General features: G+C 41.3%; 1 protein-coding gene across 1 annotated transcript in view; it reads left to right on the forward strand.

Annotated features, from left to right (window-relative positions):
• Positions 1-10,060, forward strand: part of ctnnbip1 (catenin, beta interacting protein 1) — a 39,980-nt gene extending 29,920 nt beyond the window's left edge. Inside the window, exon 4 of the mRNA XM_041846336.2 lies at positions 7,957-10,060. Coding sequence (XP_041702270.1) covers positions 7,957-8,015 — 59 coding nt within the window. The 3' untranslated portion in view covers positions 8,016-10,060. The remainder of the gene's footprint in view (positions 1-7,956) is intronic.
• The last annotated feature ends 3,403 nt before the right edge of the window (positions 10,061-13,463 follow it).

Consider the following 13,463-nt stretch of genomic DNA (forward strand, 5'->3'; position numbering starts at 1 on the left):
TTAGTACATTTGGTTAAAAAGTATGTTTTTATTTGTTCATGCTCTGGGCTATAATAATATTTTGATGTGTGGCGCTTTGTTTTGTCTCTGACAAATGTTGACGTATGTTGGGAGAGGAGAGGTGAAGGAGGTCATAGCCTGCAGGTGCTGTCAGAACAGGCCCGTTTCCAAGGACGGACCCAGTGGGGATGGTAATCTAGTAGCTAGCATTGAACACCTGACACTGGGCGGATGCTAGCTGATGAGAGAGAAAGACTGTCCCTCCATTCGCTGATCATAACTCTACATTTAACTTTACATTTAGAAACATGTAATATCTTTATTATTTTGTTAGATAAATCAATGTAAGATGTATATAAATATAACAAATCGATTAGCCTACACCTTATCCAATCCTTTCCCATTCTTTCTTAGTCTTGAGAGCAAGTACACTACATTACACACCAATCTCGACAAACCATTTCTGTATGGACCTCGCTTTGTGTACGGGGGCATTGTCATGCTGAAACATGAAAGGGCCTTCCCCAAACTGTTGCCACAAAGTTGGAAGCACAGAGTCGTCTAGAATGTCATTGTATGCTGTAGCGTTAAGATTTCCCTTCACTGGAACTAAGGGGCCTAGCCCGAACCATGAAAAACAGCCCCAGACCATTATTCCTCCTCCACCAAACTTTACAGTTGGCACTATGCATTCGGGCAGGTAGCGTTCTCCTGGCATCCGCCAAACCCAGATTTGTCCGTAGGACTGCCAGATGGTGAAGTGTGACACATCACTCAAGAGAACATGTTTCCACTGCTACAGAGTCCAATGGCGGCGAGCTTTACACCACTCCTGCCGACGCTTGGCATTGCGCATGGTGATCTTAGGCTTGTGTGCGGCTGCTCGGCCATGGAAACCCATTACATGACGCTCCCGACGAACATTTATTGTGCTGACGTTGTTTCCGGAGGCAGTTTGGAACTCGGTAGTGAGTGTTGCAACCAAGGACAGACACTTTACACGCTTCAGCACTTAGCAGTCCAGTTCTGTGAGCTTGTGTGGCCTACCACTTCGTGGCTGAGCTGTTGTTGCTCCTAGACGTTTCCACTTCACAATAACAGCACTTACAGTTGACCGGGGCAGCTCTAGCAGGGCACAAATGTTACAAACTGACTTGTTGGAAAGGTGACATCCTATGATGATGGCACGTTGAAAGTCACTGAGCTCTTCAGTACGGGCTATCCAACTGCCAATGTTTGTCTGTGGAGATTGCATGGCTGGTTGCTCGGTTTTATACACCTGTCAGCAACGGGTGTGGCTGAAATAGCCGAATCCACTAATTTGAAGGGGTGTCCACATACGTTTGTGTATATATTGTGTATATCTATCCTAACCCTATATAAGTCTAGTGTATGAATAGTTAGCCACCATACACATTTGTATGTATTTATTACAGGTAAATCAGATGGCTCGGTTGCTGTTATTTACATGTATTAGAATATGATGAACAGAACTATTCCCAGGTGCTTCTTTGGCAGATGAGGAGAGAGAACAGGCTGACGAGGGGATCAGTGAGAGAGGAGGAGGGAGGGAGGGAGGGAGCGAGCAGGATTGGAGCGAACGTTAGCCAGCAGCTGTTTACTCATAGGCGGTAACAGCCTGCCGGGCAGTGATGCAATCTGATTTGGCTCGGTCGCTAGGCAACGGCTCCTAGGGCCTGACGTTTCTATCCTGTCGGCTGGCGCTTGTGTGACACTGCGAGGGAGCGTGTGTGTTGACTGTGCAGCAGGGTGCGGCCCACACGTAATGACTGCGAAACAGAGGGCTCCTATAAAGCAGATCCATCCTGCTTCAGTTCATCAGTAGTCCAGTGGTGTATTCCACTCTAATGGCCGTCGGCCCTGTATCTCTGTCGGTTTATTCTGAGCCCTTCTGCTGGTCAGCCTGCTCGAGTCCTTGTGCTAGACACATGCTCGGTCTGAGCTGCCTGTTACGCAAGGGCGAGCTCCCTTATGCAACCACAAGATCAGGGATTTTTCTGTATCAAAATGGGGCTTAGGTGGTGGGCGTGGCGGAGTCATGGGGTGTGGCCAATGGTGCGGTCACTGACCAAGTATTTTAGAGGCCCTCCTGTTGGCCGCAGTGACAAAATGTAGCTGTTTTAAAGCACATTTTCTGCAATTCTACACATTTTGCCATGTGTCAGAGAGAAAATGTTGCAGTTTTAAGCTAATTCCCTTAAATTCTACTAGGGCTGTCCCCGACTAAAAATATATCTTGGTCGACCAAGAGTCGTCTGTTCTTTCGACCAATCTATTGACATTTTCAGTTGAAGTCGAAAGTTTACATACACTTAGGTTGGAGTCATTAAAACTTGTTTTTCAGCCACTAGTTTTGGCAAGTCGGTTAGGACATCTACTTTGTGCATGACACAAGTAATTTTTCCAACAATTGTTTACAGACAGATTATTTCACTTATAATTCACTGTATCACAATTCCAGTGGGTCAGAAGTTTACATACACTAAGTTGACTGTGCCTTTAAACCGCTTGGAAAATTCCAGAAAATTATGTCATGGCTTTAGAAGCTTCTGATAGCCTAATCGACATAATTTGAGTCAATTGGAGGTGTACCTGTGGATGTATTTCAAGGCCTACCTTCAAACTCAGTGCCTCTTTGCTTGACATCATGGGAAAAATTAAAAGAAAGTAGACCTCCACAAGTCTGGTTCATCCTTGGGAGCAATTTCCAAACGCCTGAAGGTACCACGTTCATCTGTACAAACAATAGTACGCAAGTATAAACACCATGGGACCACGCAGCCGTCATACCGCTCAGGAAGGAGACGCGTTCTGTCTCCTAGAGATGAATGTACTTTGGTGCGAAAAGTGCAAATCAATCCCAGAACAACAGCAAAGGACCTTGTGAAGATGCTGGAGGAAACATGTACAAAAGTATCTATATCCACAGTAAAACGAGTCCTATATCGACATGAAAGGCCGCTCAGCAAGGAAGAAGCCACTGCTCCAAAACAAAGCCAGACGGTTTGCAACTGCACATGGGGAAAAATATTGTACTTTTTGGAGACATGTCCTTTGGTATGATGAAACAAAAATAGAACTGTTTGGCCAGAATGACCATCGTTATGTTTGGAGGAAAAAGGGGCAGGCTTGCAAGCCGAAGAACACCATCCCAACTGTGAAGCACAGGGGTGGCAGCATCATGCTGTGGGGGTGCTTTGCTGCAGGAGGGACTGGTGCACTTCACAAAATAGATGGCATCATGAGGAAGGAAAATTATGTGGATATATTGAAGCAACATCTCAAGACATCAGTCAGGAAGTTAAAGCTTGGCCGCAAATGGGTCTTCCAAATGGACAATGACCCCAAGCATACTTCCAAAGTTGTGGCAAAATGGCTTAAGGACAACAAAGTCAAGGTATTGGAGTGGCCATCACAAAGCTCTGACCTCAATTCTATAGAGAATTTCTGGGCAGAACTGAAAAAGCGTGTGCGAGCAAGGAGGCTTACAAACCTGACTCAGTTACACCAGCTCTGTCAGGAGGAATGGGCCAAAATTCACCCAACTTATTTTGGGAAGCTTGTGGAAGGCTACCCGAAACGTTTGACCCTAGTTAAACAATTTTAAGGCAATGCTACCAAATACTAATTGGGTGTATGTAAACTTCGGACCCACTGGGAATGTGAAGAAATAAATTAAAGCTGAAATAAATCATTCTCTCTACTATTATTCTGACATTTCACATTCTTAAAATAAAGTAACTGACCTAAGACAGGACATTTTTACTAGGATTAAGGTAATTTAAGGTGTATATAAACTTCCGACTTCATCTGTATACACACCCTATGTGTTTTAATAAAATCAACTATGTGCACTGAGCTTGTCTGATGCTTTAAGCACACTGTTTGATGAAATAATTAAGACACACAAATGATTCAAAAGGGAGCCAGAGATCAAGATGGCCTAACCATAAGAACAAAACTATTCCCGACCCACCACTTCCCCCCCTCAATTTCTGCCGATCTGCATGCCAGTTATGATTTTCATATGCACATTTTTATGGAACAGTTTCAGTCTTCGTATCGCAAAATTATTGTCATCTGGTTAATCTAAACTATAGAAATCTAAATTGAAATGATGCAAATCTAAAAGTAACAACTATGTAAAAATAGCCTACATAAAGCCAACAAATAAAATCATGTATTTTATGTCATTCTCAATGGATGTAAAAACAGACTTTGTTTACTTGCTGTTTGAGGTGAAAAAAAGTACTTTGAGAAGCTCCAAAGCTCATTAGTGTTGGTGAGTTAAGACAATCAGAAATACTATCAGACATCCCCAAATGGGCACATTTATAGGCCTACATTTGCACGCAGGTCAGGTAGCCTAGGCCAACTTCTACACGTAATCAGTTGCACGTCCTTACTTCCTTAAAAGACAATGAATAAATTGACAACTCGTAAATAGAATGAAATATACCAAAACTGTGTAGCATAGGTTGTGAGCTCTGCAAACAGTGTCCACTCCGACAATAAGAACGGTAAATGATTGGAATAATAATATATTAAATGCGTTAACAGAACTTACTGTAACCAAAAAAACATTGTAGATTCGAAATTATGTGGATTAACAGTAAATATACTACTGGTGCTATATGTAATGGGGAATTGATAGACACTAACAATCAAAGGGCAAACAATTCACACAATGAAGTTATGAAACAATGAATGCGCACAAAATGGCGGGAGAGAGCTCATTCTGGAGAGAGAAGTGTCTTGTGCATCTTAGCCACATTCCCCTTATTGGACTGTGCCATCCCCGCGGCCTCCGCAATGGATTAGTCCACTGAGACAGGGGAGAATCAGACGGGTGTCTCCTGTGCCATGAAATAAAATAATATATTTGTTTCTGCTTGACAAAGAAAATCTCAGTCGACCAACAGCCTATCGACCAAACAATCGACCAGCCGACTAAATGGGGTCAGCCCTACATTTGACCAACAGAAATGATCCCCCGAAATGTATTTAAAAAGAATAAGAATAATAATAACACTTAAATATTACCTTCTCTGTGGTCTTCTCCCTGCACCTTATCATTTGTATTGTATTATTACATTTATTCGATCCTTGTATGTTTACTGTGTATGCCATTTTTATGAGCTTTTTTAAATGTTATTTGAATTTGACCATTTTATGGGCCAAGTCCATTTCAGGTGAAGTGGAGAAGCATGTCAGTTCAATTATATTTTAATGAAATTGGTCAGGATGTGTGCCACATTCAAATTCGGTCAGAATTTGTGCCATTTATTTCCTCTGATGTGCCGTGTCTCGTTCTCCTTCCCTGGCAGGGCCATTTTGTAGCATAGGGCTGTTCTTTTCCACATCCTCATTGGATGAGATCTCTAGGGGACTGGGAACCTGAAAGGAAGAGCAAGTCCACATTAAAAAGATCCCTCCCCAGTCTCTCACTTATTTAGATTATGCAGACTCAAGAGCACCATAGAAACATCCTAATTATCTCCCCTTTAGAAACCACCAAACTGAACACAGTCGCTCTACTCATGGTTGTGTCTGCGCACTATCTTCTGAAAAGGGTCCGCCCTATGAGCCAAATAGATATGGAAGCACAGTCTGTGTGGCCTACTTTCATTTCCCCCTGTAATAATTCAATCTAACAAGCAACGATGTACTGTGGAAGCGAGATACTTTTTATAGCAAAGTTGTGAAAAAAGAAACCGCTGTTACAAGTGCACCTCTCCACTTTCCAAAACGTGTTAAAATGGGTGTTGATGATATTTGCATCCTGATAGCACTTGACAAATCGGTTTGAGGGAGCAAAAAAAGGCTTGGTAAAACCTGAAACAAGACCAGCATTTACTGGCAATTCAAACCATTTACCATCAATTGAAAAGTGCTTACCATCCATCAGTTGCAAGTATGGCAGCTCTGCCTCCTCTGATGTTGGCATTCAAGTATGACTGTGCAATATTCATTTTGTTACCATCAAACCTATTCAGCCTACCTATAGGAAAGTTTAACCTTTAGGAAATAAATGAAAAAATACAGTGCTATGAAAAAGTATTTGCCCCCTTTCTAATTTTCTCTACTTTTGCATATTTGTGATACTGAATGTTATCAGATCTTCAACCAAAACCTAATATTAGATAAAGGGAACATAAGTGAACAAATAACACAATAATTACATATTTATTTCATAAACAAAGTTATGCAACACCCAATTCCCCTGTGTGAAAAAGTAATTGCCCCCTTACACTCAATAACTGGTTGTGCCACCTTTAGCTGCAATGACTCCAACCAAATGCTTCCTGTAGTTGTTGATCAGTCTCTCACGTCGCTGTGGGGGAATTTTGGCCCACTCTTCCATGCAGAACTGCTTTAACTCAGTGATGTGTGGGTTTTCAAGCATGAACTGCTCATTTCAAGTCCTGCCACAACATCTCAATTGGGATTAGGTCTGGACTTTGACTAGGCCATTCCAAAACTTCCAATTTGTTGCTTTTTAGCAATTTTCATGTAGACTTGATTGTGTGTTTTGGATCATTGTCTTGCTGCATGACGCAGCTGCGCTTCACCTTCAGCTCACAGACGGATGGTCTGACATTCTCCTGTAGAATTCTCTGATACAGAGCAGAATTCATGGTTCCTTCTATTAAGGCAAGTCGTCCAGGTCTTGAGGCAGCAAAGCATCCCCAAACCATCACACCACCACCACCATGCTTGACCTTTGGTATGATGTTCTTACTGTGGAATGCAGAGTTTGGTTTTCGCCAGGCATTACTGGAACCATGTCGTCCAAAAAGTTATACTTTTAAATCATCTGTCCATAGAATGTTCTTCCAAGAGTCTTGATGATCATCCAGGTGCTTTTTGGCAAACTTGAGTCAACTTTTTGGACGAGATGGGTCCCATAACTCTCAGCGGAAAAAGGGCAGGGCGGTCTGAAGGTGCCCAGACTGAGGTTTTGGTGTAGAGTTTGGTTTTCAGTCGTTTTCTCCCAATTCCACACCCTGGCATGTTCTTGTTGACTTTGGCATGGCAGAACTTGTAATCTGGGATTGGTATTGATTAACCCTCAACTTGTTAGAAGTAAATAGAATGCAAAAGGAAGACAAGCCGGACCTCCCAATATACAGCAGCGATCACTGCATTTGTCTGCCTTTTGGTACCTATACAGCACAGCATTGCTTTTCTTTTTTCGCAATGATTTATCATGGCTTAGTGAGATTGGCTACACCAGCTGGACTCGAGCGTTAGCTCTCCACAGGTATTCCATGCCTCCCGCAGTTTGGATTGGAATAGAAATGTGGATCGAAGGGTCGTTTAAGACCTCAGATGTATTGCTTATCAGGGCAGGACGCAGGACTGGATTATGTCTGCAGCTGGGTACTCCTATGGAGACCTTGATTTTGGGTTGTGTGATTGAGAAGACTGTGTCTTTGGACTGTAGGGAACATAACAGTAGTTTGGAATACCTAGGTACAGTACCTATCCCTAAACCAAGTGGTGTCGAGAGACTTTCCTATTCCATGTGCGATGTGGAAGTCTTGTGGCACGGTTATATAGTGTAGTGTGTGCTGCTCTTAGTTTATCTGAAAATGTCGCTTTGGTGATTCACCTTATTTAACCTCACCACACTCAGTCATGATGACATCAGTTATGTCAAGGACACACCCAGCATGAGCTCAAAGTCAGAAAGTAAACAATAAGAATAGATGTACTATTCATTCATACAAGCAAAGATTTCAAGAAATTCCACCTAAAAACAGAGTTTATTCAAATGTAATGTAGATTCAGTTATGTTACTCATGCTCATGATTAGAAAGTGTTTTATTCACATATCTAATAGGACTTGTATAGGTGTAAGGAATATCTAGATTGTTTGTTGTTGTTGTGTTGTTTATCTCCTGACCTCTGATTGTGGTTGTGGGTCACCAGGTGCGGAGGATGTGGTGATGGCTTTTTCACGACAAGAAACCGAAGACCGGCGGCAGTGACCCTGGGCCACTCCCCCATCGTCCACGGCAACCCAAACTCCACCGACCAACACAACACTGTTGAGTTTCTGGAGAGCGGATGGGCACCTGTGATGGATGGAAGGTGGGAGGGAGCACTGGGTGTTGGTTACCTTTTCTCTCCCCCTCCCTTTCATTCAGCCTCCTACCCATACAAACGGATACACCATTGCCCCAGACACAGTAGGTATGCATTACCATGGGTTAGGGCCTTGGTGTCGAGCAAGTCGATGAAAACACTTACAAATTGTGTGAATGCAAAACCTTGTTGTTTTTTTGTCTTTCTTTTCTTTTTTTCTTATCGTGCAGTGTTGTTTCGTATCTGCTCTGCTCAATGGTAGAACTGACCAAGGACATCATTTTTCGGTCAAATGAAAGAGAGAAGCGTGAGTGTTTTAACTAATGACCTTGCAGGAAGATAATTCATTATTTTTGTTTACTTTCTTTGGTTTAATTTTTTACTTTTTTTAACTGTACACAGGGTCCCTGGAGGTGGAAAGGTTGAATTGTTTTCATATTCTTTCAAACCGATTGTACTTCATCCTGCTTATTGTTGATTTGAACAATAGGCTGTCGAGATGGCAACTTGGCTTCCCATTCGGTTCATTAGAATCAATGACACTAGCACACACACAAACACACATACAGTATACATAGGTGCATGGCCTTTCCCCAAGCAGACAAGGTCTTGGGATTATTGCCAAATTATACAACCTTTTTTATTGTACAGATATTAGAGGGAAAATACAATAATAATGAATTGATTGTGCCAATTATTATTTTATTTTTTTATCTGTCAAATAAATGTAACATTATGATTTTTAAAAGGTGTCTGACGAGGGACATACTGTAGTTCTAATTTATTATTGATAGAATTTACTCTCTCCCAAACTGTCATTAGAACAAATCTTCATTAGAAGAAAATCTACACGGATTGAAACGCGTAACGTTATCAAAAGTATCCAAGAGCATAATCTTGTCACTCTTTAGATTGGACCAAGGTTACTCTTGACTTACACTAATGTAATTATATAAACTCTAACCACATCCATGGAGCTACTAGAAACATGGTGAATACTCGCAAAATAAACTACAGTGTTTTTACTGCCTTCTCATACCCTTCAGCAATTGACGTGCTGGGAACAAAATTGATCTGTTTTCTGTGTTCGTCGATTGCAACTGGAATCTTTCAATTCAATTGAATATTTTTTGTGAGTTTTTTCAATCCGACTCAGTTTTTTTTTGTAGTAACATGCTCTATATTTAATGTGTGTAAGTACATTTTCTTAACTCGCTTAACTTAAACAATTGTGACTTAATGTTTTGAAACCAAGCATGCCTGCCTTGTGGTTAACAGTGTACATTTAAGTAGATCTGGGAGGGTCTTGAAAGCTGTGCCACAATGACCATTGCTTGTACATTCTCTAAGTTTATGGAAGCTACTAGCGCTTTAAAAAACATTTTAGAAAAATAGCCATCTATTTAAAAAAATGTCATCCATGTTATCCTGTTGGCAATAATTTCAGGATCAAATGTCCTCAGCGATCATGGTTACATACATCGCCAACAAACGGTTACAGTGTCCGCCTATGACGAAAGTTTGTCCTTTAATGTTTACTCTTGTTTTAAAACTTTCTTAAACCTAATTTCTCTATGCATTGTTTTGCTTTCATCTTAAAGACAACAATGCAAAGGTGTCTTAGTGGATACTATACCTGTCATAGTTGACCTACAGCCTTCATTTTTAATCTTTGTGTGTGTGTGCGTGCGTGTGTGAGCGCGTGCATGTGTGTGATTTCCTCTGTTCAAAATTCTACAAATTCGATTTTTCAGCATGCTGTTCAGTATGACTAGAGCTGTGTATCTTTCAATGTGATGACCTGTCTTTGCCTAGTTGTCGTTTGAGTTATTTTGTGTTGCCTTTGTATTTCTCTGTTGACATTGATTAGTTGGTTCTTGCTGAATGGCTGCTGACTAAATGCTTCCAAATCCTATACCAATTGAACCATTAAAGGAACTTTAAAACACTAAGACTATTCTTTCATTTCATCATTGCAGACATTGTTTTGTGAACACTACCTTTAGTCGTGCTCTGCCCACATATAAACCTTTCAGTTTATGAAATTAGGCAGAAGATTGACCTGATTCCTTTTGGTGATGAGAAAGGGGGAGTATGGTGAAGTTGTCCCTAGACACTGATCTTGGGGCAGTTTTATATTTTTCCCACTAATGTTTATGGTTAGGATTGGGGGAGGTGAAGCTGATCCTAGATCTGTACCTAGGGGAAACTACACCCCAGAGTGAGAAAGGGACACTAAAAACAAGTACAAGTAAACAAAGAAGAGAACAATCGGCTTATCACACTCAATAGAGCCATAGTAAGGGTTAAAGCTTCTTGTCTTTTGAACTCTTCCTTTACAGTTGCGGTCAGATAAGTAGAATGATGCTGTTCAATCTGATACAACATTTTTACATTTTAGTCATTTAGCAGACACTCTTATCCAGAGCGACTTACAGGAGCAATTAGGGTTAAGTGCCTTGCTCAAGAGCACATCAGCAGATTCTTCACCTACAGTTGAAGTCGGAAGTTTACATACACCTTAGCCAAATACATTTAAACTCAGTTTTTCACAATTCCTGACATTTAATCCTAGTAAAAATTCCCTGTCTTAGGTCAGTTAGGATCACCACTTTATTTTAAGAATGTGAAATGTCAGAATAATAGTAGAGAGAATGATTTCTTTCAGCTTTTATTTCTTTCATCACATTCCCAGTGGGTCAGAAGTTTACATACACTCAATTAGTATTTGGTAGCATTGCCTTTAAATTGTTTAACTTGGGTCAAACATTTCGGGTATCCTTCCACAAGCTTCCCACAATTAGTTGGGTGAATTTTGGCCCATTCCTCCTGACAGAGCTGGTGTAACTGAGTCAGGTTTGTAGGCCACCTTGCTCGCACACACTTTCTCAGTTCTGCCCACACATTTTCTATTGGATTGAGGTCAGGGCTTTGTGATGGCCACTCCAATACCTTGACTTTGTTGTCCTTAAGCCATTTTGGCACAACTTTGGAAGTATGCTTGGGGTCATTGTCCATTTGGAAGACTCATTTGCGACCAAGCTTTAACTTCCTGACTGATGTCTTGAGACTGCAGCAAAGCACCCCCACAGCATGATGCTGCCACCCCCGTGCTTCACGGTTGGGATGGTGCTTGCAAGCCTGCCCCTTTTTCCTCCAAACATAACGATGGTCATTATGGCCAAACAGTTCTATTTTTTTTTCATCAGACCAGAGGACATTTCTCCAAAAAGTACGATCTTTGTCCCCATGCGCAGTTGCAAACCGTAGTCTGGCTTTTTTATGGCAGTTTTGGATCAGTGGCTTCTTCCTTGCTGAGCAGCCTTTCAGGTTATGTAAATGTAGGACTCGTTTTACTGTGGATCTAGATAATTTTGTACCTGTTTCCTCCAGCATCTTCACAAGGTCCTTTGCTGTTGTTCTGGGATTGATTTGCAATTTTCGCACCAAAGTACGTTCGTCTCTAGGAGACAGAACGCGTCTCCTTCCTGAGCGGTATGACGGCTGCGTGGTCCCATGGTGTTTATACTTGCATACAATTGTTTGTACAGATGAACGTAGTACCTTCAGGCGTTTGGAAATTGCTCCCAAGGATGAACCAGATTTGTGAAGGTCTACACTTTATTTTTTCTGAGGTCTTGGCTGATTTCTTTTAATTTTCCCATGATGTCAAGCAAAGAGGCACTGAGTTTGAAGGTAGGCCTTGAAATACATCCACAGGTACACCTCCAATTGACTCAAATGATGTCAATTAGCCTATCAGAAGCTTCTAAAGCCATGACATCATTTTCTGGAATTTTCCAAGCTGTTTAAAGGCACAGTCAACTTAGTGTATGTAAACTTCTGATCCACTGGAATTGTGATACAGTGAATTATAAGTGAAATAATCTGTCTGTAAACAATTGTTGGAAAAATAACTTGTGTCATGCACAAAGTAGATGTCCTAACTGACTTGCCAAAACTATAGTTTGTTAACAAGAAATGTGTGGAGTGGTTGAAAAACGAATTTTAATGACTCCAACCTAAGTGTATGTAAACTTCCGACTTCAACTGTAGTCGGCTCGGGGATTTGAACCAGCAACATTTTGGTTACTGGCCCAACACTCTTAACCACTAGGTTACCTGCCGCCCCATACAAGAATGTGGTTTGTATACAGATACAGGTATGCATACTTCATGAACCATGATAAACGTTATAAATCGTTCCCCTCGCTGGCTCTATGTAAGTAATTATGCAATACCGTCTCAAATTGTTCCTCAGTTTCCTTACCATGAACATTTGGCACTCGTTTCTCATAATTTAGTCTGGCAGTCTATTTACATGCATTGTTATTCACAAGAGGCCATATCAGTTAAGGGCACACCTGTTTGCCACAATTTAGCGAAAAGCACCTCCGTTTCATATCATTCTCTCTTTGGTCTACTCACTTTATGTAAAACAAGAATGACTCCTCAATGTGCAGCAAGTCCCTTTGGTACGGTTTCGTGAAATACACCTGGAATAATCACAACAGTAATGGCTTCCCTCTACTTCAATCCAGAGTTAGCGCTCTAAATAGTCACAGCCTCTTAAGGGTAGCTATCAGGTGGTAATTGCCGAAGCTGTTTGAGGATCGGTGGGATGTTTTTCCTCTGCTAATGACAAACATCTGTTCACTGTTCCTGTGCTATCTTTCACAGATGTATCAAAATCCTGCGATTTCAAGAGAATTGATTCTGGGAATAAAACGGCAGCTGTTGGTGAATATTAAATGCTGAACTGAGTGGCGCGCGCTACCTTTTGGAGATAGCAGTCGAAACGTGACAAGTTCACAAGTTTACATTGCAGTAATATGTGTAGGCAAAGGTATTAATGCGAAAAGTCTACGTGTGAAGACCAATTATTTATATATACACTATATGACTGGCGGGGTGCTGTTTTGAAGCCACCACGCCTCCATCTTGGCACCCCCACCGTCATAAATATTTGGGAAGGTATAGAAATTACTACCCCACTACAAAGAAAATACTTAAATGCATGTCATTTTGCCCTTGCAACATTTATTTGAAATACTGTAGAATTCCATTCATTCCTCTGGAGGACTGCTTCATCTGAGGTGTGCCAATATATATGGCTGACCGGTGGCTTCAAAGCCTCTCATTGGCCAATACATGGCAGCAGCAATCCAGGGTTTACTATATATACTGTGGATAATTGGTGAAGAACCTCTAATAGGCCCACTAGCTGAGACTAAGTCAAACCTCTGACTCTACTTATGACAATGGACCACTTGTTATAGATCAGACAAGGCATAAATGCATTTGTGACCATGTCAAAAATACAGTGCATTCGGAAAGTATTCAGACCCCTT

The sequence above is a fragment of the Coregonus clupeaformis genome, chromosome 24 (assembly GCF_020615455.1).
Source record: "Coregonus clupeaformis isolate EN_2021a chromosome 24, ASM2061545v1, whole genome shotgun sequence".
Classification (NCBI taxonomy): Eukaryota; Metazoa; Chordata; class Actinopteri; order Salmoniformes; family Salmonidae; genus Coregonus; species Coregonus clupeaformis.